Consider the following 27,559-nt stretch of genomic DNA (forward strand, 5'->3'; position numbering starts at 1 on the left):
AGCAAACTCTGTCATCTGCTTCTACTGAGCTTCTGTAAATTTTGTTTTAAATCTCTTACTCTTGACACTCTTAGAACCACCACTGATACAAATTTCTTTTCCCATATGATTATCAGGTGCATCTGACAATCGATCTTGATTAACTTTACCCAGACCAAAAAACTTCTGCTGATGAAAATTCCGATGACACCCTCAGGTGGCACATTTAAGTGATAAATCTTTATTCACAACAGTTACACTAAGTGAATTCATATGCATATATTGGCAATAACCATCATTAGCATATCCACCAATTGAAGAAGCATGATTTTTCATACACTCTCTATAACTCACACCAGTTTGCTTTGGATTTATGGAAGATTTATTTTTATTTGATTCATTTTTTGTTTGGATAAATGAAAGCACTCTTACATTTTCAAATCCTTCCTGCATCTTTTCTAAAGAAAAAAAGACTTTTTTTAGTACAACGAAAAGCTCTTATGATGATGAAATGATATCTACAAATTTTATAGTAGAGCTTGTATAGTATTTTAAAAGTAATGACATGTACATACTTGTATGTCTCAATATATGTTTTATGTTTTAAAAATAACAGTACAGTAGTATGTACGCTCAAAGTAATTGTTACTGAGTGGACCCATGCATAATGTTTTCATTTCTGATTAATGTAGTCATTTTTTCAACTATTTTGCGAATGGGATTAACTTTAACAATGATGTAGCCCTTGAGCCCATCGCAATGACTTTTGTATGTTTTTTATTTTTTTTAATGTGGCAGACAACATTGGAAATCGGGTTTGGAAATGTGTCAGAAGATATTATGGGTAACAGAACTGGGCCTTATCTCATCAATGTTTTGGAAGTTGGGCCTTACTAAGTAGTCATAGTAACTATAGCTCCTTTATTGCACACATTTAATTGGGTCAATTGGTTTGTAAAGGAGAACTGCTCAACTTAATCATATAAAATGGAGTATATATAGTTGTTTTCTAGATTTTCATTTTATTTATTTAAAAAATTGTGTTATTTTTTGCTTTTCTTTTACTTTAAAAACACACAAAGATTCTTTAAGAACCTTGCGGGTTTCCTTAAACATATAAATATTCCCTTCTTTGTCTTTAACAGTTGGTGATTGTTTTCATTGGTTTTTTTTAAATATATATATATATATATATATATATATATATATATATATATATATATATATATATATATATATTTCTTTGTTTTAACAATGCTCATAACTATATATGATGATATATTATTTCACAATGATGACTAAGAAGGAGTCAAATAAGAAGGGAAAAAGAAAAACATATAATGGGTCCAATGGTTGCGTTAAGGTACTGGAAGGGTATACACGAAAGATTAACTGTTAAGGAGTTCTTTAGGCGATCATAATATGAAAAAGAAAGAAAAGGTCTTAGTTGAAGGATGTGTAAGAGATTAAGAGAAGGAGATATGGAAAAAATTATAGCTCAAAGCGTTTTTTTCCCCCTTCCTTTAACCTTGTGCTTCATTTGCTCCTCAATAGGCTCCCCCTTGCCTTTCCCCATAAAAAAAAAATAAAAAAAACAAAGACATCAAAGAATTATAGAGCTGTTTTAGGTTTCTCTATCCATTTGTCTTTTGCAACTTTTTAAATTTTTTTTTTTCTACCGGGGGTAATTTCAATCATATTTTAATAAACATTATATAAAAAATTTCTACCATAACTCTTAAACTTTACAATTAACAGGCCTAACATAAAATAGCCTAATATAGCCTATATAAAAAAGTCGGGGGGCAAAAAAAACTACTCTTTGAACTATTGTCTTTTACGTAGCTGCTGCTACTAATCTGTCACAAACCCTTCAACTCAGACCCTTTCGCTCTTTTACATATTATGTTCACTAAGAACACTACTAAACAATTTATTTTTCATATACACTTTTCCATTACCTTAAAGCAAGCATCGGAGCCGCTATGAGTTTTTTCTTTTAGAATGTTTATTACACTACTTAATAGTTATAGTTATTACAACTGGGGATAATAATAATAATAAAAAAAAACAGTTGTTATAATTTAAGATTGATTTAGTTTGATTCATTTAATGGGATGTTTAAATACTTATAATATGTAACAATTTTTTCCATTTGCAAATTTTGATCGTCAATTGAAGAAGACCCATTCGACATTTGTGTTATATAGGTGAAACTAAACAATTTAATTTTAGCATATCCTTGTAACTGCAATAAGAGGTGTAGGGTTAGTTGTTGGTTCTACTCCACCTTTTGCTTTGGTTATTATATATCCATATTTTAAAAACATTTATCTCAACGCCCTTCTTCAAACAAAACTGGGTAATGGCAACAACATGACTTTTTCTTGTTTTCCAACCTAATCTGCTAGCAAACTCGGTCATCTGCTTTTGCTGAGATTCTGTAAATTTTGTTCTAAAGCTTGTACTTTTGACACTCTTAGAACCACCAGTGATACAAATTTCTTTGCCCATTTGATTATCAGGTGAATCTAACAATCGATCTTGATTAACTTTACCCAGACCAAAAAACTTCTGCTGATGAAAATTTCGATGCCACCTACAGGTGGCACATTTAAGTGATAAATGTTCATTTACAACAGTTGTACTAAGTGAAGTCATATGTATATATTGGCAACAAACATCATTAACATATCTACCAATTGAAGCAGCATGAATTTTCATACACTCTTTATAACTCACAGCTAGCTGTTTGCTTTGGATTTATGGACGATTTATTTTTGTTTGACTTGGTTTTTGTTTGCATAAATGGAAGAAGTCTAAAGTTATCAAATGCTTCCTGCATCTTTTATGAAGAAAAAAAAATACTTTTTGAGTACAATGAAAAGCTCTTATGATGATGAAATGATGTTTGTAAATTTTATAGTGGAGCTTGTATAGTCTTTTAAAAGTAATCACATGTCCATACTTGTATGTCTCAATACAGGTTTTATATTTTTTAAAATTATAGTATAGTAGTATGTATGTTAAAAGGAATTGTAATTGATGGGACCCATGTGTAATGTTTTCATTTATAATTAATGTAGGATCATTTTTGACTATTTTGCGAATAGTGTTCACTTTGACAATGATGTAATCCTCGAGCCCATCATAATGACTTCTGTATGTTTTTTATTTTTTTTAATATGGCAGACAACATTGGAACTCAGGTTTGAAAATGTGTCAGCAGATATTATGTGTAACAGAGGTGGGCCTTATCTCATTAAATGTTTTGGGAGTTGGGTGTTATTCAGTATTCTAAGTAACTGTAGTTCCTTTGTTGAACCCATTCGATTGGGTTAATTGGTTTGTAAAGGAGAACTGCTCAACTTAATCATATGCGATGGAGTATATATAGTTGTTTTGTAGATTTTCATTTAATTTATTTAAAAAATTATGTTTTTCTCTGCCTTGTGCTTTTATTTTAAAAACACACAGATTCTTTAAGAAACTTGTGAGTTTCCTTAGACATACAGTAGTGGTAGGATTAGGGACCATGGACATCAGCGGGTGGATGCGCCCGGGTAGGTTTAGGAAACTTAGCCGTCGTGTACAGGATCAGAGCCAAGGCACATGGTTACGGTACGGAAACCCTACACGTGGAGATAAGAAGACCGCGAGATGGAGGGACATGATGGATGAAGAGAAAGATATAAAGAGAAAGAGTGGGAGAGAGAGAGGAGGAGGCGGATTCATTAATCCAAAAAGAAAGACCTAAGAGAAAAGGGGAGCGACCAAGAGAGAGAAAGGGGAGTGAGCAGGGCTGAGAGGGAGAATAGTGCCTTAGAGCTAGTGAATAGTGTTTGTAATAGAAACAGGGTTGTAACATTTGGCACCGTCTGTGGGGAAGATACGAGCAACATAGAAATGGCACCAAAGAGAGCAGTGGGTAGACCAAAAAAAGTGAGAGTCCAAGACGCGATGCCGGAGGCAGTGATTGAGGAAGGGGAAGAACGAGAGGAGGGTCGAGCAGTGGAAGAGACATGGCTGATGCGGGAAGAGATCGAGAGGCTGAGAGAGGAGAATGAGGAGTTGAGAAGAGACAGAGAAAGGGTGGAGGAAGAGGTCAGGGAAGAGCCAAGTGAGGGGTCGGAGAGTGAGAGAGCTGAGGAAGGGGAGGAGCACGGGCCGAATCTGGTGGAGAACCCAGTCGCGGGGCTAACAATGGAGCACGTCCAAGAGATGATAAACAATGACCGAGAGGCGAATCTTCAATAGACGAAGAACCAAACAGGCGCGACCAGTTAGGTAGTAGCTGGATTGAACCGCAACCCACTAGCGGATGCGATATGGACGTCGGAGGTGCCAAAGAGGTTCAATCAACCAAGGTTTGAAAGGTACGATGGAACGGGATACCCAGTAGATCACATTCATCATTTTAGGCAACAGATGCCACTCTGGCAAGAGGCGCGATACGATTGGTTGCGGTGCATGATGTTCCCGTCCAGCTTGAAAGGGGGAGCCTCAGACTGGTATTATCGGTTGCCTTCCAAGAGTATAACTAATTTCCAAGGATTGGAGCAGGCGTTCATAGATCATTTTATACATCATAAAAAGCGGGTTGTGGACATCACAACCTTATTTAACGTGAGACAGAGATCGACGGAATCGGTCAGAGAGTATCTGTGCTGCTTCAAGGCCGAGACCTTGAAAGTGGAGAATTTGGATGAGAGGACAGCAGTGATAGCATTTGAAAGAGGTCTGCGGCCTGGAACAGGGGTCCATCAGTCTGTTGCCAAGAATGAGATCGCGACTTTGCACGAGTTATATCCGCAGGTAGAGAAGTATATTCGATATGAGGACGCAATGCAGAAGGAATCTAAGAGGGGGCGAAGGCAGTGTCATCAGTAGAGAAAGAAGGGGATCACAGAAGGACAGAGTCAGCGGACAGAGGTAGTGAACGATATCGCGGCCACACATCACGGCTGGAAAGGAATAAGATATAGTGCGAAGGGAACAGAGGGAGAGGAAGCCATACCGCAAGTTAGAATATACGCCTTTAAACAGGCCGTTGAGTGAGATATTACCATTGATCAAGAACGTGCAAGGATACGAGGGACCGCGAACCGTACCTGCCGAAATGCCAAGCAAGCTGTACTGTGCATGCCACCAGGTTCGCAATTATGAGACTAATGATTGTAATGTGCTAAAATGGTTGATCCAGAGGTTGATAGAGAAGGGAATGATGAGGGAATTTATAGCGGAGGCCCCAAATGTGGAGCCGGTGCCAGCTCCAGGGAGAATATTGGGAACCATCAATGTTATTTTCAGTGGAGAAGTTTTGAGCCACAACGCCCACAGAGACAAGGTAAGAAGGGAGACAAGTATTCAACAGGTCAATGAGTCGAACATAGGACCGTGGCATAGCTTAGGGGCATTGAATGGGGAAGATAAGATTATATTTTCCAGTGCGGATCTCCGAGCTGTTGACACTCCACATGAAGATGCGTTGGTCATTACGGTGGCAATGGGCAATTACATGGTCAAAAGGGTACTGATTGATTGTGGTAGTGCGGAGGACTTGCTGTTTAGGGGAGCGTTAGATGAAATGAGGATCAATCCAGGGCAACTGAGGCGCGGCGGTCCAGTTTGTATGGGTTTAATGGGAGTGTCACAGAGCCTATGGGAGAGCTTTTGTTGCCAGTGACGACAGGGCCTGTGACAGTGTTCTCAAGATTTATGGTAGTCAACTCCAACTCCCAGTACAACGCGATCCTAGGAAGGAGGTGGATCCACGAGATGAAAGCGGTGCCTTCAACCTATTACCAAGTTATTCGATTCCCCACCTCAATGGGAATGTATGAAGTCCGCAGCGATCAGGTGACATCGAAGAATAGTCATCAGGATACCGTTAAGAGGATGGTCAGCGGACCGGGGGGAGAATCATTGAACCCCCCAAGAAAAGACAAGCATAGCAATTACAGTGCGGGGCCGTGGAGGGGGAGGAGGAGGTTGTAATGGGTCCGAAGACGTTGGCTGAAGTGGAGGTAGTGAATTTGGGGGCAGGGGAAGAGGAGAGATTTACATCAATAGGGGCAAATCTATCAGAAGAATGGAAAAGTAAACTGGTACAATGTTTGTCAGAGAACAAGGATGTGTTTGCGTGGGGGATAGAGGACATCACAGGTTTGGACCGAGATTTTGCATGTCATCGGCTGCATATGAGGGAGGATGCGAAACCAGTAAGACTTAAGATGAGGAATGTGAGACCTAAGTACGCAAAATGAATTCGGGAGGAGGTTGCCAGGTTGAAGGGAGCGGGAATCATAAGGGAGGTGGAGTTCACGGACTGGTTATCTAATATAGTCGCGGTCCCAAAGAAAAATGGCAAGGTGCTGATGTGTGTTGACTTTACGGACGTAAACTTGGAGTGCCTCAAAGACAGCTACCCTATGCCGTGAGTAGATGAGTTGGTGGACAGAACTGTGGGGTTCAAAATGTTCTCATTTATGGATGCATCCATGGGATACAACCAGGTTGTGATGTATAGACCGAACCAGGAAAAGACGTCTTTCGTGGTTGAAGGGGGAACGTACTGCTATACTAGAATGCCATTTGGGTTGAAAACCGTAGGAGCTAATTTTCAGCGGTTGGGGGAGAAAATGTTCGAGAGCAAAATTCGAAAAAGTTTCGAGATATACATAGATGATATGGTGGAAAAAAGCATGTTAGAGGAAGAACACTTGGAGGGTTTGAAGGAGACCTTCGGTATACTGCGAAGGTACAATTTGAAACTCAACCCAGAGAAATGCACGTTCGGAGTCACCACGGGAAATTTTTTGGGGTATATCGTGACGCAGCGGGGAATAGAGGCTAACCCCGAACAGATAAGGTCATTGGTGGAAATGCCATCACCGCAAACGGTGAAAGAGGTGCAGCGATTGGCGGTGCGAGTCACGCCCCTAAACAGATTCATTTCAAAATCATCCGACAAATGCAGGCCGCTGTATAGATTGATGAGAAACTCTACAGACTTTACATGGACAGTAGAGTACGAGCAAGCGTTCCAAGAGCTAAAGAGATATCTAGGGGAGGCACCCCTGTTGTCGCGGCCTGAAATGGGAGAGAAGTTGTATTTGTACCTGGGGGTCACGGAGTATGCAATCAGCTCGGTCCTCATTCGTGTGGTGAATAAGATGGAAAAACTAGTGTATTTCCAGAGTAAGACTTTGTTAGATGCGGAGACTAGGTACAGCCGAGTGGAGAAGTACGCTTTTGCCTTGATATTCTTAGCCCTGAAGTTGAAACCATATTTCGAAGCTCATGCAGTGGTAGTGATTACGAACTTGCCCCTCAAGCAAGCTCTGAGGGCTGAGAAATTAGGAAGAATGCAGAAATGGGTCGTGATGCTGAGTTCTTATGAGATTCAATATCAGATCAGGATGGCGGAGAAAGCTTAGGCAGTGGCAGAGTTTCCTGCAGAAGATCCCACGTGGGGGGAAGAAATGGTCTTAGAGCCTGAACGAGAAGAGGGACAGGATCACTTGAACCCATGGGATGAGAGGAATGGTTGGAGGGTATTTGCGGATGGGTGGCCACAGATGCAGGCTGCGAAATAGGTGTGGTACTGGTTACGCTGGAAAACAATAGGCTAGAGCAAACAATGAAGTTGGGATTCGCTGCTTCAAATAATGAATCATAATATGAGGCTGTGATTGCGGGCTTGAGGATGGCGGAAGGTTTGGGGGTGAAGGAACTTACCATGTACTCAGACTCGAATCTGGTGGTATGTCAAGTGAATGGCGGGTTCGCGTCGAGGTGCCCCCGAATGGCGAGATATTTGCAAGTCGTGCAGAGGTGGGTGGCGAAGTTCACACAAATCCGGTTTGTACACTTAAACTGTGGGGAGAACCACCATGCAGATGCCTTGGCCTATGTAGCCGCAGCCATGCCAGGGTCAGAGGAGAGGATTATCAAAGTAAGAAAATTGGACAGACCGAGTACCGAGGAGCCTCCAGAGATATTGAGTGCCGCAGAAGAAGAGGAAGGATGGATGGAGCCTATCAAACAATTCTTATCGGGGCATGAGGTACTTGACAAGGGAGAGAAGAGGAGACTGGAATAGGCGTCCCAGAGGTATACATTAATGGGAGAGGAGTTATACCACAAGAACTTCAATGGACCATTACTAAAATGTTTGGGACCAAGGCTGGTGCAAGAAGTGCTCGCAGAGTTACACGGGGGAGATTGTAGGAGCCATTCAGCGGGCAGGACAACGACTCACCGGTTGCTAACAAAAGGATACTTTTGGCCTCACATGAAAAGGGATGCTGTAGACTTTGCCAAAAGATGTGAGAAATGTCAGAGGTTTTCGCAGTCTATATTTGCCCCAGCTGAGCCGCTACACAATGTGGCTAGTCCCTGGCCATTTATGATGTGGGCCCTCTATATAGTGGGGCCTCTGCCCATGGCTAGTGGCAAGAGGAGATTTCTGTTGGCCGCTACCGACTACTTTACCAAATTGATTGAGGCTGTGCCGCTGCAACATGTAAAAGAGGTGCAAGTTGTCAAATTCCTGTGGGAGAACATAATATGTCTGTTCGGGCTGCGCTACGCTATTATCACGGACAATGGAACCTAGTTCACGGGTTCTAAGGTGAAGAGATTTTTGCAAGCTTATCAGGTGAAACAGGGATTCTCTGCCCCTTACAATCCTGAGGGCAATAGACAAGCGGAGTCTTCCAACAAAACCATACTTAACAATTTCAAGAGAAAATTGGAGGATAAAAAAGGGGCTTGGGCCGACGAGTTAAACCATGTGTTGTGGCCTATCGAACTACACCGCGGACAACCACTCGGGAGACTCCTTTCTCACTGGCATATGGCATAGAGGCCGTGATACCGTAAAAAATGGTGGCGGCTACCACTTGAACACGGGCTGTTGAGAATGGGTCAAACTGGGGCATCCTGTCCAGGGACATGAACTTGGCCGAAGAAAGAAGGGACACCACGCGCATAAGGCTGGAAGAGTATCACCGCCGCCTCCAGAGGCAGTACAACAAGAGGGTGAGATTGAGGAGATTCAAAGTAGGAGACTTGGTGCTTCGCAGAGGCCAAATTGGGAAGGGCCCTATACCGTGGTGGACATTGGAGGGATGGGTACTTACAAATTGCAAACCATGGAGGGAAGAATGATGGAGAAACCTTGGAATGTGAGGTTATTAAAAAAGTTTCATGAGTAAATGTAATAGGAGAGGTCCTCATCTGCATGAGCTATTTGTAAATATATAAAACCATAACACTTTTGGGATGGACAATGTTGCATTAACTTTCACTTGCCCTTCAGAGTGAAGGCGGTGGAGGGGATGAGCCCTTCACGGACGAGAGGTTCAAACTAAAAGGGGGCAAAAATGAGCTACCCCACCAGGGATATGAGGTCCCAACCGCATTGGGGCAAAGTGAGCTGACCCGGTTGGCGGACATGAGATCCAAGGCAAGAGAGTTGTCACATGCCGCGGACCTGAGCGGGGAGAGAGGAGGTGCCTCGGCACCTCAGATGCAATCTAGCGGCTGAGCCAAAAAAGAGAAGGCAAATCGAGTTGCCTTCAATAATAATGTAAGAACACAAGCTGCATTACACAAGGTGCCTTACATTGTATTGGGCCCGCAAAGAGATAAAGAGTAGGCAAAACAGATTGTACAAGGCAAGTAATGCAACCACCAAAATTAAAAGGAGGCAATCAATCCTCAGTAACGACCATTAGAGAGAAGGAAAGAGAATAAAAGTATAAAGTAACAAGTGTAGCAAAAGACAACAGTAGTTACAACAAGACAAGGAACTAAGAACCTAGGATCATAACATAAAAAGCATCTACACATCTTCGCCGACCATAGCATCACTAGCCTCCTCAATAGCAGCATCCGCAGCCACATCAATGGCCCCAGCCACCATCTTTGCTACCTCAGGAGCGGTGACCGCCGTAGAGAAAGCAGGATCCGCGGGTACCACTGCAACCTCGGCTCCTGGGACCAATGTGGGGGCTTCTCGAAAGAGTCGGCCTTCCTTGATAAGCCGGTCATATTCCTCCTTGATCTTCTTGGCCACCCTCTTATCGGCCAGCGCACGAAAATGGTCCTGAAGTTCATCCATGTCAGATTCATGCTGTTTGAGAAGGGTCGTCGTGTCCTCTTGGTGCTTCTTGGAGAGAGTTGCGGTGGCTGCGTTATGCTGCGAGAGTAAGCTTTCATGCTGGTGACTCAGGCGGTCATTAATCTTATCCATGTAAGCCAAGTAGGAGGCCTCAACTGACTTGAGCTCGTCCTGGGCTCTAAGCTTGTCCAGTTCTGCGGCCCCATTCAACTGTTCCAGTCGGGCGACTTCCTTCTCTAGCAATTCAACTTTGGACCTAGCACTAAAGAGGCCACGGATCATGTAGGAGATATCCAAGCTCATCTGAAAGAGATAGTAAAGGTCAGGTTATCCAGAAAAGAGGAAGAAAGCTACTTAGAGAGAGAAAGAGGATACCTTCTCCCAGCTGGTGTAGAACGAGGTTCTGTGTTGGTCAAATGAGCCCCCTTATGCATAAGCAAGATCTTTGGGAAGGTGAGACCCATAAAAAAGGGAGGAGGCCACTGTAGGGTTCTCCAAGGCCGAATCATTGGCATTTGCAATGCGATTACGGACCTTGAAGGTGGGGCAGAAAGCCGGGACAGGATCAATGACCCCTTTGCCAGATCGGGAAGCCATCTCCTTACCAGACCGCGGGTCTGGACGGATGGTGGTAGTGGAAATTGAAGTATGCCGATTGGCGGGGGGCTCTTCAGATGCAGAGTGCCGCAGACGCTTTGAAGCCGGTCCAGGAGATGAGCGGGCGACAGTGGCGGGAGCAACCTCAGTAACGACATCCTCATCCGTATCGCTGTCAAATAGCTTCCTCTTGTTGGCGCCCATATCAGAATGGGGAGAAGTAGCCGATGGAGAATGGGGGGATAGATATTGATCTTCCCAATTGGTCAGGGATTGGTAAGAGGGACGAGCTGTGGACTGGGAAGGGCAGTTGGAGAAAGGAGGTGGGGGTTGGCGGGTAGTTACTGTATGATGCTGGGATTTCTTGGGGTGCTGTCTTTTCTTAGGAGGCGCTGAGCTCCGAGGTTTTTGTTCCTTGGGTGGAGGGGGGCGGAAAAAGGGGGCACTATACCCTCCAATGACCTTCAGTTGGGGGTCTGATAGTAGCGGAGTGGCGGTGGTGGGATCAATTCCAAGAACTGCGGATTGAGAGGGCCCAAGGTCGCGGAGCTTCTAGAAAATGGTGGAGGAGATATGGTTGTAGGGTCGCGACTTCGAGTCTGGTCGCCAGCCTATAGAAAAGAGTTGCAAGATTAGATGAAGAACCAAGGTACATACACATTGAATGGTAAATAAAAAGGGGACTCACCACTGGGAAGGAAAGCCATGATTAAGGTTCAGTTCAGGAGGAAGATCTGCAGACAGGAAGTTTCCTGAGATATACAGCGGATAATGGTGCCACATCTTGTCAAAAGAGGTGACACAGAGGACAAAATGTTATTTTCTAGGGAAGATGTAAAAGGAATGATATCCCACACTGACATCCTTTGTGCTCTTTTTTATGTAAAAGTGAGCGGTCATGTCACGAACCGTTATCTTGGGTATTCCAGACTCATTGTAGTGGTTCGCGACATACATGACCCTCAAAAAGTTGCCAATACCTTGGCAAGGGGATGTTAAAATGGTTGCATACCTCGATATCAAGGCGGGTGAGGGGTAAGCGGAGGCCGACAACGATTTGCCCTACCGTGGCCACAAGACACCCCGGTTTGTAAGGGACCAAATGGGGAAAGTAAGTTAGGTCAGGCACATGTTCTAGGGTGACGTTAACAGGAATGCTATAGGCAGCCTTGACCGCCTCTTGATTAGGTCTACAGCTGCGTGGTGAAGGTGGCGAAAGGGCAAAGGGTTGCTCGGAAGTGGATGGAGCCTCAGTGGGATCAAAAGGAGGGGGAGAGGCACAGCGAGAAGGGGAGGAGGAAGAGGCACAGGATCTGGAGTCCGACATTTGCGGAAGATTTTAGAGAGGAAGACGCTCGCGCACAACAGAACAGAGTGGGAAGAAAGAGAGAATCGTACTTTAAAAGAGTAATGCACAGTACAAAAGAAAAAGGAAGTAGAGAGGGAAGAAGACCAACCTATGGAAAGGAGAGAGTGGCGGTTACAGAAACTTTAGCGAAAGGAAAACGCAGGTGATGAACGCAAGCTGGATCAGAGTAATAAGAAAGGGAAGATGAGGGAGTGGTGGAGAAAATAAATCTAGAAGAAAGTAGAAGGCAAAATGAGAGAGAAAGAATAATCGAGCGGGCTTTTATAAGAGTAAAGGGCAAAACCATAATTTGAGGGGAACTGAAATCGAGGAGACACCAAAAGGGACCAGCCAGGGGATGACGCGTGGAGACACATAAATCGAAGGGATGCAGGAAGTAAACGCGTGGGGTGCACATGAATCCAGCAATGCAAGGGAGGTGGAAGGTCACGACAGAGAGATTGAATGAGTTGAACTCTCGAACCCCCAATCGCGGGAAGATCGCGGACTCGAGAGGGGGCATCTGTAGTGGTAGGATTAGGGACCATGGACATCAGCGGGTGGATGCGCCCTGGTCGGTTTAGGAAACTTAGCTGTGGTGTACAGGATCAGAGCAAAGGCACATGGTCACAGTACGGAAACCCTACACGTGGAGATAAGAAGACCGCGAGATGGAGGGACAGATGGAGGGCCATGATGGATGAAGAGAAAGATATAAAGAGAAAGAGTGGGAGAGAGAGAGAGGAGGAGGCGGATTCATTAATCCAAAAAGAAAGACCTAAGAAAAAAGGGGAGCGACCAAGAGAGAGAAAAGGGAGTGAGCAGGGATGAGAGGGAGAATAGGCCTAAGAGCTAGTGAATAGTGTTTGTAATAGAAACAGGGTTATAACACATACATATATTATCTTCTTGGTCTTTAACAGCTGGTGATTGTTTTCATTTTTTTTTCTAATATATATAAATTTTTTTTGTTTAAACATTTCTTATAACTATATATGATGAAATACTATTTCGCAATGATTACTAAGAAGGAGCCAAATAAGAAGGGCAAAAGAAAAACATATAATGGGCCCGATGGTTATGTTAAGGAAATGGAAGGGTATATACGAAAAATAAACTGTTAAAGAGTTTTTTAAGCGATCATAATATGAGAAAGAGAGAAAGGGCCTGAGTTGAAGGATGTGTAAGAGGTTAGGAGCAGGAGATATGGAAAAACTATAGTTCAAAGCATATTTTTTTTATTGCTTCTTCTTTAAATAGGCTATGTTGGGCTATTTTATGTTAGGCATGTTAATTGTCAAGTTTAAGAGTTATGCCAGGACTTTTATACATAAGATTTTTAAAATATGTTTAAAATAACCCTCAGTAGGAAAAAACGTTTAAAAAAAAGTCGGAAGAGACAAAGGGAGAAAGAGATGTAAAACTGCTATATAATTGTTTGATGCCTTTGCTTTTTGTTATGGGAAAAGGCAAGGGTGAAGCTGCCGAGGAGCATATGAAGCGCAAGGCTATGGAAGAGTCTTTAACACGCGTTAAACATGTCCATGCTACCGACCGGGATTGTCTAAGAAGTACAAGTGTCTCGGAACCAAACAGAAGTCATGAACGGGCGTCACTTAGTTCTTGAGATGGGGCTGTTCAGGAAGGGAACAATGATGATGTCATTTTGCGAATTACAAATGTTCAAAATGGATTAACTTCTATAAGGTTTTCTTTGCTTTTTTATTTAGTTATGTTTTTGTTACATTTATAAAGTCAAATGTTTTGTATAGGTTCAATTGCTTCTTGATAATGTGGCACGTCAGTATCAAGAATATTTAGACGTACAAAGTGGTCGGATTGTTAGTTTAGTAGCTGACGATGAAAGGCTGGATATTGGGACCCATGTTGTCAGCAGTGTTAAGAAAGAAACTGAGGGAGCAGCAACACAGAAGGGTGCAGTCACTGGTTTGGAAGAGACAAAGCGTCATATAGTTCAGATAGAGAGAGCTCTAACTCAGTATCATTTGCGTGTTGAGGAGCTAGAGGAAGATCAGATGACTCTGAAAGATCAGATAGAGGTCCAAGAGTTTGATCTCCGATGGTCCGATGGAAATCGCCAGCAAAGTGAAGAATAGATTGACATGTTGGAGACAACGATATGTAGTTTAGAAGAAAAAATAGTACGGCTACAGTTGAATAGGAAGGATATAGCGAAGGCTCCTTAAGGCTTTGCCCCACTAATCGCAGATGGAAAATATTGTTTAAAATTATGTTCATAGTTGGTATACATATATTGATATATTTTATAATATTGAAGTATGGTAGACATAATGTCAGTTGTTTCTGACTTTTTTTTTTATATGCCTTAATCGATAAGTTACCAATTCTGTTTTTTTCAAGTTGTTGATAAATGGACATTTTTTTTTCAATTGATATTTTCTATATTATGAATTCCACTTGTTAAATAAGCAAAATTAATATTTTTAATGCATGATTTTTTCTCACCACCAAATGGACCTCATCGATCCTAAACTATAATTTATTTATTTATTTATTTTTATTGGTTAAAATTTTGCATCCTTTTAAATTAAAAAAAATTAAAGTTTGCAATAATAAGATAGGAATTACCATCCAAGTAGTTTTCTTTAACTTAATCAAGCGGGAAAGTCAACTTTTAAAGTCGAAGGGATGATTGTTAGGAAGTTGAAGGGATGCTTGCGAGGAATTTATAAACGTCTCTATTAAAAAATATTGAAAAACAAAAAAAATACTTGTGCATTCTCAAAACATGATTTGTCATAATCCAGCTTTTAAACAGGTTTATCAGTATAGTATAACTATATATATGTTTATGTTGAGAAAATAAAATAGTGTATAGTGTTATAATCAGGAGAAGCAAGCAGACATGAAGATGATATCGCATAATATGTACACCCACAAAGTGTAATACTATTATAGGATAGTTACTATGCATTTTGGTAGGCGTAAGCGTAGTTGGTTATTTTGAGAAACTATTTGAAATGCCACCTAATATTTCTAGCTTTGCGAAATTCTTAATTACAGATGGTGTGTCGAATAAATCTAAATTTCAGAATGTTCTTGTAATATAATGGAATAAGTTTCGTAATTCTGTTTTTTGAAATTCGTAGAATCATGAAGATTTTGAAATATTGGAATATGGTTGTAAGTAAGAATTTGAATTGGAACAAAAAAAGGAGCAGATGGAGGCATAATATAGATAATCTATATTTTTTATAATATTTAGATAAGTATATTTTATTGATAGGAAGCTCAAGTAGAAAGGTTGCTAGATTTGCTTACAGTAGCAAATTATTTGAAAATAAACATATGTACATAAATATTATTATAACACTCCGAGCCACATGATTTGACCAAAGTCAAATCAGCAGCATTTATTAGATGGACCTAGCGTGGGATGGAGGTAGGCGTAGTAGCATCTCGTTCTCCATATTGCAGTCGACTTTTGAGGAATTAAAGATAGAGATGTAACACAGTTAACTCTTCATACATGGATGTCTCCTACATTGTAGACGAAAAATAGTTAACATTGTTATATTTCCTAGGTAGCAAATAAAGGAAATGAATATTTAAATAATGCCACACAAATGTGTGTGTTGTTCATTTACCTAGTATTATGTTCTTTTAATTTTTTTTTATGGATGGTTGTATTTCAGTGTTGTTCTTGTTGGCTGAAGCTTTCGAACCATTTCACCAGTTGCGAGTGATTACCCTATGTTAGTTAAAAATGTATAATTGTTAAAGCATTTACATAAATTTGTTTGGAAGGGAAAAAATAAATAAAATAAATAAAAGCATAACTTCACCTTATCAACCACTTGACTATCTAAGTCAGTTTCTTCAGGGTAAACTTTGTGGATGGTAAATGATTCAAAAGTTTCCTTGGCACTGAAGCCGTTGATTTGAACTTGGAAGATGAAAGATTTTCCTTCAATTTTCTGGAGTTCTTTGGAAACTGCATCCGGACCATTTTTCTGTATTTTGTATAAGAAATGTTTCAACTTATATTCAAAATATGTATTAATGAATTGTGAATTAACTTGCCTTTTGGATTATGGCCAACTCTTCGACCGACTCATAAGCAATGCTTCGGCATGCTTGTTGAAAGCGACAAAAGTGGTGATATAGGAGAAATCATTCACACACATTCGAAGTTTATACCTACTTTGAAATTAGAATGTGGTAAAGGATGTAGTTGAATACTTAAAGAAAAAACAGGTAAAATACGTTAGTTTAATTTTACCAACCTTTTTTCTGTGTCCACCTTACACTTGGTACAGGGTTTATCAGAGTCAATTTGTGGGATAGTTATCTTACAACGTCTGCAGCAATTGTAAAACCAATTAACACTGCATACATTGTCTACTATGACAGAGCAAGTATAGCTTGATCTGTTTTGTGCTTCATCTTAATTTTCCAAGCTCCTTTAATTTAGCTATGGTAATTCTTCTATTTCTAAGTAGTTCTTCTTCAGATAGATTTTTAGGGGGACCCTCAACTTCTACGGAAATGTATGTACCTCGGAAGCTAGTATGTACCCAAGAAATAAACACGTGGATCTTAATGGGAATAGGAAAAAATGTAAATGAATTGTAGTTGCATAAATATGCATAACAATTTAGTAAAAGAAAATTGAACCCCAATGTAGCAAATATATTTATAGTGCTAATGAATATAGTATATATATATATATATATATATATATATAGGGGTGCCAACGGGTCGGTTTTGGGTCAGGTCTTAGTGGTTTCGGTTTGTGTTTTACTATTTGCGGTTTTATCGGTTTCGGTTCTCAACGGTTTTAGTACGAGAATTATATAACCCAACCCAAAACCATAAAAACCCACGGATTTTTATCAGTTTCGGTTCTAATTCGGGTCTTTATTATTAATTATGATTATTAAGCAATTTCAATCATTTAAACACTAAAACTTATTTTTATTTTTATTTTTTTATTTTCCTACATGATAATATTTTATATATAACTAGTGATGTATGAACAATCATATTTACATCAATTTATGAATATGTATAAATCATATACGTTAAAACATTTACAATTCATGTGATAGTTTAAACCTTTGATATATAAATTAAAAGAATCAAATATCTAACCTTATAATTTTGATATTTTTTTACGTGCATACACATATATTTGTTTTCTTGTATTAACTTGATCGTGTACACATGCAATCACATATATTTGTTACATTGATATATTTTACGTGCATACACATATATTTGTACACGTGTATTAACTCGCATTTTAAATCGAACATGCGAATACATGCGTCTTACAATTATATCTCATCACTAACTTTTAACATGAACACTATATATTGATTTATAATAAGTGCATGTACCACAATATATCAAGCATGCATATCCTATTTAAATATACACGTGCATAAGTTAATAAATATAAAATATATTAGTTAATTCATAATATACACGTTGACATTATTATTAACATCTATGATACACTTGTTTAACGTATAGTTATAAAATATACATTTAACAATACATATTCACTATTATGCTATATATATTTAATAGACTTTTACACGTAAAAAATATATTTTATATTATAATGTATAAGTTTGATTATCTTAAATGTAATATAATACTAAATTTTAAATATCAAAATCATAATAATCGGTTCCGATTTCGATTCGGGTACCCACGGGTTTTTTACTATTCGGTTCAACGGTTTCGATTCTTTATCAGTTCGGTTTTTAATGACCCATTTTAAATGGGTATAACTTTTTAAGACCCAGAACTGGAACATTCGGTTTCGATTCGGTTCCGGGTAATCTGGTACCCATTGGCACCCCTATATATATATATAATTCACCTGTGCTTGTATTCAGTAACAACATCAATTTCTAGGTTGATATAGATTTTTGTCCCGCTAAGAGATGAAAGTGTAATTTTGCCTACAATAAAAACTGTATTAAAACCCTTTTTTAATGGATGGAATTCCAGGTGTAATATAAATTTGATATTAATTGATATTTGATACCAACATAAATTGTTAACGATATAAATGTATATGTACCTTAATAATCTTTTGCATTCAGTGAAGTGGCTATAATGATCACATTATGCTTTGTCATAATGTCTTCTGGAATTGATTTGCCGATATCACCCCACAAAGCAATTGTTATTTCGGCACTGCTAAAAGTTGGGTACACTTCATTAAGTTACAACAATATGTTTGATTTGTTAACTAAAGATATCAATGTTTAACTCACTTCTTATCCATGATTACGATCTCTTGTACATTTAATCCTGATTTTTCTTTTGGGTTGCCAACTCTTTTCAAGACACCAATAACATCTACGTGTTGACGTAAACGAAACATTAGAACTTCTATCATTTAGCTTTTCAAGTGAAAAAAATGATTAATCTAATGTGAAATTATAAATTAGAAGAAATATTTAAGTTTAAAGTTGTAATATATAACCTGATAAAAGAGCTTTCCGTTTAGACCTTTCTTGAAGGTTTTTGAAGTCAGTGAAATTGAACTTGTGCCTTGCTATTTTAGTCTCGTCTTCATCCACTGATTCTATTAATGTTTCTGGCTTCAAATGAATCACAAATGGATGAACTACCGGACGATAGGTTGTTGCTAACATCACATCAAATCTTTCAATGAGGTAGATTTTGCATTCTTTTATCACATTTCCTTTTGCAAATTTATCAAATTCTCTAAAGTTTTCCGATGCCAATTTTGCATGTACGTGAGTTCCCTGTGTATAAAGAAAAAAAAATTATCTAAAAACTAACGTGACTGATTACCTGGGAATCTAATAGTAAAAAGTCTCGGCTTATAACATCGTTGTTATTCCAATGACGTGACTCCCACATTCTTGTTACATGAACTTTAACTTTCCACTTGTATATACCTGTACGAAGATTAGAAAGGAATTGACATGTTTGTGATGCCATTTGATAATGGTAGGTTGTTGAATAAGTTTTCTGAAGTGGAATGGAATTTTTTTTTTCCCTCTAAGAGAAGGTATTACTTTAATGAACTCATAAGAACTTTAAAGAGAAAGTTGAGAGATTATTTAAGTTTTCTGCCACAACAAAGTAAGGTAATATAGTCTGGATGTCAACGTAATACAACTTAGCTGATTATTAATTCTAAAAAGACAAAGTAGATGTTTTTTTTTTTTTTTTAATGAATTTGTTGGTTAGTTACGTTAAGATTTAAATATGTGTTGCAGATATGTAAATTTAAGTCCCGCCCGTGATAATAATGTGTGGTCCAGAGCTGATCGATACCAACCTTAATATGCAACCAACCAATTTGTTTTTTTTCAGCTTTTGTTTTGTTCCTCTACAGTATTATTATTGGCTCTTACCTTGAATGAGTGGGGTTCTGTTGTGTCAATTGTACATCGTATATTTGATAAATAATAATTTTGTGTGGTACATGGAAACATTATTTAATGTGGGATGGACACTGATGGCTCTTTACATGGTGGCAACTTTTCAACACCCTTTTTGTTACCGACCGCAAAATATAGACACGTACTGCAGATATGTAAAGTTGAGTCCTGCCCGTGCTAAGAATGTGTGGCTCATACCTGCTCGGTCCTGTCCTTACGATGTAATCAACTAATTTTATATTTTTTAACTTTTTTTTGTTTCCCTAATTATTGACTCTAATCATGGTTGAGTGGGGTTGTGAGCTACTAAGTGTTGATATTTTTTTTATAATAAATTTATTCTCAAGTTACATCAACATCTAGATATGTGTTGTAGATATGTAAATTTAGGTCTTGCCCGTGATAACAATGTGTGGCTTAGAGTTATTCGACCCTACCATCACGATGCGACCGCCCAATTTGGTTTATTCAACTTTTTTCCCCTCCCATACCATCTTATCATTGTCTTTTGGCATGATTTAGTGGGGTTGGGTTGTATCAATTGTGGATGGTATATTTGGTCAACAATAATTTCGTTTGATATTGAAGAACATTATTTAATGTGTCACGAAAACTGGTGTTTGTTGATGTTGTGGCCACTTTTTTTTAAAATTTTTTTTGTGGTCGACCCCAAAAATACAAATATGTATTGTAGATATGTAGATTTAAGTCCCCCCCGTGATAACAATGTGTAGGTCAGAGCTGTACGACCCTGCCCTTACTATGTAACTGACTAATTTTATATTTTTAACTTTGTTTTGTGCCCCTTATCATTGCCTATAACCATAATTGAGGCGGGGTTGATCTATCAAGTTTTTATAATAAATATGGATGACGATAAATTCGTTTGACAAAGAGAACAATAGTTTCATGTGACACGGACACTGATGTGTCTTTACGATATGTTAACTTTTTAACAACGTTTTTTTGTCAGCGTCAAGGTTTAGATATATATTGCATATATGTAAACTTAAGTCCCGCCTGTGATAACAATGGGCGGGTCAGAGTTGTTCAATCTCAACCTAACTATGCAACTTATTAATTTAATATTTTAAACTTTTCTTCGCTCCCCTACAATGTTTTTACTGCCGCGTAGCATGATTGAGTGGGTTAGTGACGAAAATGATATTTCATTGTGAAAAAGAAGGTAAAATGAATATTTTTAATATAAAAGGTTGTTTCAGGAATAAGATTTTGGGTTATCAATTGAACATGTTCTTTTTTTAGCTTATTAATTTTTAAATTTTATGAAGAATTTAAAAGAATGAGTAAACAGGTTATATAAGTTTGTGCATTACCAGTGGTAGGTAAGCTACTCTATATATCTATTATGGATTACCTCGTTAATTATACCCTTAAAAAAGACATAGTCGATACTATCTTGAGATTAGGTTATCTAGTCTATATGTCTATTTTAGAAAATGTTGGTAATTATTATATTGACTATGACAAAATTCTTACTATTTAGGTAGTAATTATGTTCGTTTCCGCATTAGCCGAGCCGAACATCACTATGCAACCTATTGTTTTTTTTTTTTTTTCCATACTAAAATAATTTATCTACGATACTTAATGCCTTTTAGAATAGTTGAGTAAAATTCCCCCGTAATGAGTTTTAAATGTGAGGTAGAAGGTAAAACGAATGTTTTAAATATCAATGGTACTTTGAGGAATAAGCGTTGTTAAGTTAATTGAACATGTTTTGTTTACGCTAATAAATTTTTTGAATAGGTAAATATTTCTTAAGAAAGAACGAAAATATTATATAAAGTTGTGAATTAACAACATTAGGTCAGCTAGTCTTTATGTCTATTTTAGAGCACCTAGTTAATTATAACCTTAAGAAAGAGAGAAAACATATTTTTTTTAGATTAGTCTATGTAGTCTTTGTATCTAGTTTGGAAAATCTAACTACTTATTACCTTTAATAAGACAAAGTACATACCATATATTTTGAGATAATATAACTTAGTCCATATGTCTATGCTATACAACCTAGTAAATTATTAACTTGGATAAAATAGATCATATATACTATTTTAAAGTTACGTAAACTAATACATACGTTAATAGACAACCTAGTCAACTATTATCTTAAATAAGACAAAGTCCATACTATTTTTTGAATAAATATGTAGACAATATGCATGATTGTATCTCTGTAATTTAAGTCTAATCTAGTCTACCTATGAAGCGTAGACGAATTATCTTACTAATAGTAAACTATTAACTTGAATTAAAACAGACCATATATACTATTTTAAAGTTACCATACTAATACATACGTCAATTGACGACCTAGTCAATTATTATCTTAAATAAGACAAAGCCCATACTATTTTTTTGCATAAATATGTACGTAATATACATTATTGTATTTATTTAATTTAAGTCTAATTTAGTCAACCAATAAAGCACAAACACAAATTTAAGTCTAATTTAAGTCTGATTGTCTAACTAATAATTTTAACCGACACAAAAAACATATTAATAACTAACGGAGCTTCGTAGCTCTTCATGGCGTTTTCACTATTAGTAAATTCGAATTTGGTGATGATAAGATGTGCACAAGTACGAAAGAAACCTACATTTGAATCACGTTCACAATAATAAGATCCACCTAAGAGATATAATATACTCAACTGGTATTTTAAATAAGACAAAGCCCATAATATTTTTAAAATAAATATATGGTCAATATACATTATTGATTTTTTTTTAATTTAAGTCTAATCTAGTATACCTCTCAAGCGTAGATGAAATACCTCATTAAAAATTTAACCTTACACAAAAAAGACATTTAAATGTATAACGGATCTCTGTATTTCTGTACCTCGTTTTAACTATTACTCAATGCTCATTTGGTGATAACAAAATTTGAATATGTACGAAAGAAACCCAGATTTGCGTCCCGTTAGCAATAATAAGGTACGCTTAAGAATTATAATTCAACAGCCACTACGTGACCAACCGATTTTATATTTAAAAAAAAATAACCATCCCACAATTACTGTGTGGCATAATAGAAGTGTGGAGTAGGTTTGGGCTAAGATGATCGTATGTCACAATAATTGACATTTTACATGCTGACATTTACTTGCCCACATAGGCTTTAGTTAAGTTAAATACATCTACTTGCCGATATTTACATGCTCTAGTATGCTTGTAAATTATATTGAATAAGACAAATATTTTTTTTAAAAAAAATTAAACGCATTGCCAATGTATATTATTTTATAACTTTATTTTAAGTATAAGCGAGTCTACTCATCAAGTATGGGTAATCATTTTAACAGTCTCATCCCTCAATCAACTTAATTTAATTGATTAAGGCTTGTGCTGTTTATGAATGATGGGTCTCCGATAGCTAAACTTGAAATTTTAAAAATTGTGAAAGTTAAAAAATAGCTACATACCTTAGGAGATAAAGTTTTTACAATGTTCTTTTAGATTGTAGCTGGTTAATTACGCTAAGCTGTTCAGACATCAAGCACATCATATGTATTATACAAAGTATCCTTCTAGGCCATTTCCAATTGCTGAAAAGTGCTGAAAAGTCTCTTAGCTTTTTTTGAATCACTTTCATAATAAACTGCAAGGATAAAAGCATTGAGTTAAATAAAAACAATTTAAATCATATGAAGACCAGAAAAAAATATGTTTAAATTGTACACAACAATGAGTACACATCGTTAACCTTGTTTGTTGGGTTAAAGACTGCTCAACGTACACATGAAAAATTGAAGGGATGTTTGGAAATGGATTTTGGGTTTATTGTATAATAATGAGACTTGGTCGTCATATAAATGAAGCATTACACACAAAATAATATATATGTATTAAAATTAATATTTAAGTGAACAATAGTAAAACCCACCACTAAACACTGCAAGAAGCTAGAATGTCGCTGTAGACGACATTTCTAGTCTAAGTTCCAGGAAAACCCTTGATTGTTCCTTTTTTCACTTAAACTTTCGTTGTCGTCTGTGATACTCCTCTTGATAAAGCAACATAGAGTTGGCTATGCGAAAAAACATGATCGGACAAATAGACCCCAACATGTGGAATGGTTTAACCCTATGATTTGTTTATTGTAAAAGCAAAACTTAAATTGATAGGAAATTGTTTCCTGAGAGGGGCATAGTGGAATGCGTGGCAGGAAAACTCGATCACTTACGGAATTTCCAGTCACAATTTCTGCATCAATTACATGCATGTCAAATCCTCTACATATTAGTCTTGTTCCATTACATAGGCCATTTTTAGGATTCAAATTTCTCGTTAGTATAATGGGAGCCCCCAACTTTAGCTTCAATTTGTGAGGAGGTATACCACTGGGACAGATTGAATTCAAGTATTCTTGCTGGTATAGACCACGAGAGTCATTTTGAACTGAATCAAAAGAGTAATATGTGACTTCTTCACCGGGAAATCGGGGAATTATTTCATCATTCAACAGTTGTACAATATCATTCTTAGGAGTTATTATCGCCCTACTGATCATGTAGCCTTTGTTACCAACATTTCTATCTAATCCTAGAAAGATTTCATTTATAAGCTTAAGACGTGAATGCTCATTCTCCCACGAAATGACAATATCTTTGGGCAGTTCAATGATGTCATCCTCACAAATAATTGGCTGAATCCCATCGCCGATGGCCATGAGTAACTCTACAAAGGTGCGGTCATTTTTAGCTCGTATATTTTCCTGTAGACGTAACACATGAACTTTCTCCCAAAGTGGAGAACTTGTTATGCATGCATCAATAGTTTGCTCCCTTGTACCACGAGGAACAACTGGCAACACCTGACAAAAATCTCCACCCATTACAAAAACTTTCCCTCCAAATGGTAAATCACTATTTGTAATGTCTCTTAAAGTTTTCTCCAATGCTTCAAACGCATAACGATGTGTCATTGTAGCCTCATCCCATATCAGTATGCTCGCCTGCCGTAACAAACTGCCTAAACTGCCAACTTTGCTTATTTTGCAAGTGGAAGTGGATGTAATTAGAATTGGAATCTTGAATCTAGAGTGGGCTGTACGACCTCCAGGCATCATGATAGCAGCGATTCCCGATGTAGTTGTTGCAATAGCAATCTGGCCGTTGCTACGGAGTTCTGCTAAAATGGACTTATATAAGTATGTTTTACTTGTCCCGCGAGGCCCATCAACGAAGTATACACCACCATTCCTCTGTTGAACAGAACTAAGAATCTGGTTAAAAGCAATCTTCTATTCATGGTTAAGCTGACTGATAGAAGAAAGATCTTCTGAAGTAACGGGAATAGAAAGTTCCTCTGTGACCAAACTTGATATATCATCTTGGTCAACTTGGTCAACACTCATCTGAGGCAAATCATAATCTAAAATTGTCTGTCCATATTGTTCCAACAACAAATTAAGTTCGCTTAGTAAATGATTTGTCACATAGGTTGTGTTAAAACTCCCTAAGGCGTAATCTTCGGCCATACAACTATTAATTTCATTCCACAAATCACTTACTCTGATAGGATTACAATAAACCAGAATTGTAACAAATAATTTCCGTAGAGAACATGGCATCTGCATTCTTGATGCTTCAAGCAAACATGGGCGAACATCAATGTCTCTTTCGAGCAACCCCAACTTCTCAGCAGCTTCTTTGAATGTAGGGTATATATTAGATCCAATAGTTCGCATATGTTCATATGATATTGGGCCTTTAACATGGTTCAGCAGCAGCCTCAAGTAAAATCTCTCACCTTCCATAGGGGAAACTGCAAATAGTCTTCCAATGACCCGATTTTGTCCATTTCTTGGTTGCCAATGCTTAGTCGACTTATCCCACACATAATGCTCAGGAATTTCATGATAAAGATACTGTCTAGCAGCAACGTCAACGCTATTAAGATGGAAAAATTCTGTTAACATCATGCGAGAGTTCCTATCATCAGCCAAAACATCCTCAAGCAGTTGGTTACCTTGATAGGCTATTTCATGCATATTTTTCATGTGGACTTGCAAAGAATAAACTGACAAGTATATTTGACTTAGTGGAAATTCGAAGATTCTCCAAAGGGCTTCTTGCGGGCAAATCCAACGGCTGATACATACTGCTTTATTTCATCTTGTTCATCTTTATTTGTCGACGTTACTTCCATCGCTACTCGGTCTGACCTTGTAAATGTACTTGTACAAATACTTGACACTTTTAATACTCGAGCATATTTCAACATTGATATGGCAGTTGTACTTTTTCAATAACCATAGATTATAAGGAACAACCCAACGATTATCAACATGATAATGTCGACCATGATTCTTAACAGTAGCAAAAGCGTTGTTGTCCCGCCTCATATATGTAGTGTAAGAATCGCTTCCTTGATTAGTTGCTGGAATGAATTGTTTTGGGAAATTTTTTGTACACTTTTGATCTCGCATGCAGACACAATTAGGATTAACATTACCGCACAGACCATGAATCATGTGTTTAACTACAATCTCATATAGTTCTGGCTCAATGGTCAGATCTAAAATTTATGCTCTAACAATCTTGTTGTAAGCATCTGCAGTTGTTAACTTGTTGGCCTTATCAAGGATTAGAAAGATGTGTACATGAGGCAACCCTCTTTTTTGGAATTCGACTACATGAACATGTGCAGCCACTTTTCTAAGGATTCCTTTATCGAATATATCATTTTTCAACTCTTCGAGCTTGGCACGGAAAATCCTGACTATCAAATCGGGTCGATCATTTGGAACCTGGCCTTCTAACAACTCATCTTCGATCTCTTACCACGATGGATTGCACGTCATTGTGATAAACAAATCTGGTCTCCCATACTTTTGAACCAACGCCATAGCATTATGATATCGACGATGCATGTCACGGGGAAAGCCCACAAAAGTTGCAGGTAAAATTGTTTTGTGTCTCACATTGCCTTCAATTTAAAATAAAAATTGAATGTAAGGTTTTCCATTTGACTAAATTTTAATAAGTTTTTAAACTCAATGCTTACCTGAATGAACTTCCCCCGAACTTAAAGAGTCTTGCAATCCTTGATAAAGTTCAGCCCTTATTTCTTGTTGGTGATCATGTATCCACCTCAATCTTAAAGTTGATATTTTAACATAGTTGTCAACTATGTATTGTTGTAAAAGACGACCACTACGGAGCAAAAGGGATGGATCATCTGGGCAAATCTAATAAGGGAATTAGATATTAGTGGTTTTCAATTGGATTAAAAAATATGTATATATAACAAAATATTATAAAATGTTAGTCAGAAGCTTACTTGTAGCAAGTAACAATAAAATTGTTGATATGTAAGTCATGCCCTATTGGAACGAAACATATATAAATTCCATCTTGGACTACCATGTGAGAGTAGAAGAGGGTACTGAAGTGGATCATAATAGCCTGTAGTGTCTCGAACATTTTCAAATTCGCCAGAAATCCTTTGGGCTATGATGTCGCGTTCATTAAGGTTACTTAGATCTTCACTACCAAATAAAATCGCAGCTACTTGAGAAGACGTAGGAATGCTATATTGATGACTTCCTGTTGGGTTATCTTTAATAACCAGCCGAACATTTGGTGATGTTAATCGTTGCGACACTTGTCTAAAAATTTGGACGTATGGATTCTCCTTTAAAACATTATGGATGATAGCCAATACCCGTCGGTCTAGTACTCCATTTTCAGCCATCCAATATTCAAGTTCATGATCTGTGTCATATATATACATTTGTAGAAATCTGGGCCTGTGTCTTGGACTTGGTAGTAGGCCACCAATATGATGATAAATAGCACCCCGAGCTTTATATGTGTAAATTCCTTTCCTACCATCAGCGAGAGCATCATCAATGTCCACCCCTATAGAAGTGAAGGAAAAAACATGGTTGTTCGCACGTATGTTTTTCCTAAATTCAACACCAATTGTTGATTGACATGCATATAAATTAATCAAATCAGTAGACGCTACCATAGGGGGTAAACTAATTGTCCCATTTGAGCAATATAAACTGGGTGGTTTACGATTGAATAATTTTGCTTGACATTTAGG

At 37.9% G+C, this 27,559-nt stretch overlaps 3 protein-coding genes and 1 long non-coding RNA gene across 4 annotated transcripts; 2 read left to right on the forward strand and 2 right to left on the reverse strand.

The window, feature by feature from the left end:
* The first annotated feature begins 4,407 nt into the window (after positions 1-4,407).
* On the forward strand, positions 4,408-4,869 carry LOC147475177 (uncharacterized). The gene has a single exon (XM_086585300.1). It carries the CDS (start codon positions 4,408-4,410, stop codon positions 4,867-4,869), a length of 462 nt encoding a protein of 153 aa, XP_086441426.1.
* A 229-nt stretch (positions 4,870-5,098) lies between these two features.
* On the forward strand, positions 5,099-5,665 carry LOC147475178 (uncharacterized). Its single transcript, XM_086585301.1, has one exon. The coding sequence runs from the start codon at positions 5,099-5,101 to the stop codon at positions 5,663-5,665; it is 567 nt and encodes a 188-aa protein (XP_086441427.1).
* Positions 5,666-15,325: 9,660 nt separating this feature from the next.
* Positions 15,326-16,673, reverse strand: LOC147475179 (uncharacterized). Its single transcript, XR_015209538.1, has 3 exons — positions 15,881-16,673; positions 15,683-15,786; positions 15,326-15,575 (listed from the first exon to the last, which is right to left on the reverse strand). It is a non-coding gene; the product is annotated as an uncharacterized LOC147475179 (long non-coding RNA).
* Positions 16,674-18,520: 1,847 nt separating this feature from the next.
* On the reverse strand, positions 18,521-25,496 carry LOC147475180 (uncharacterized). The gene is made up of 6 exons (XM_086585302.1): positions 25,017-25,496; positions 24,795-24,887; positions 23,688-24,707; positions 23,021-23,102; positions 18,876-18,982; positions 18,521-18,826 (listed from the first exon to the last, which is right to left on the reverse strand). The coding sequence occupies exons 1-6, from the start codon at positions 25,494-25,496 to the stop codon at positions 18,521-18,523; spliced, it is 2,088 nt and encodes a 695-aa protein (XP_086441428.1).
* Positions 25,497-27,559: the final 2,063 nt, after the last annotated feature.

Source organism: Coptis chinensis, chromosome 9 (assembly GCF_015680905.1).
Source record: "Coptis chinensis isolate HL-2020 chromosome 9, ASM1568090v1, whole genome shotgun sequence".
NCBI lineage: Eukaryota > Viridiplantae > Streptophyta > Magnoliopsida > Ranunculales > Ranunculaceae > Coptis > Coptis chinensis.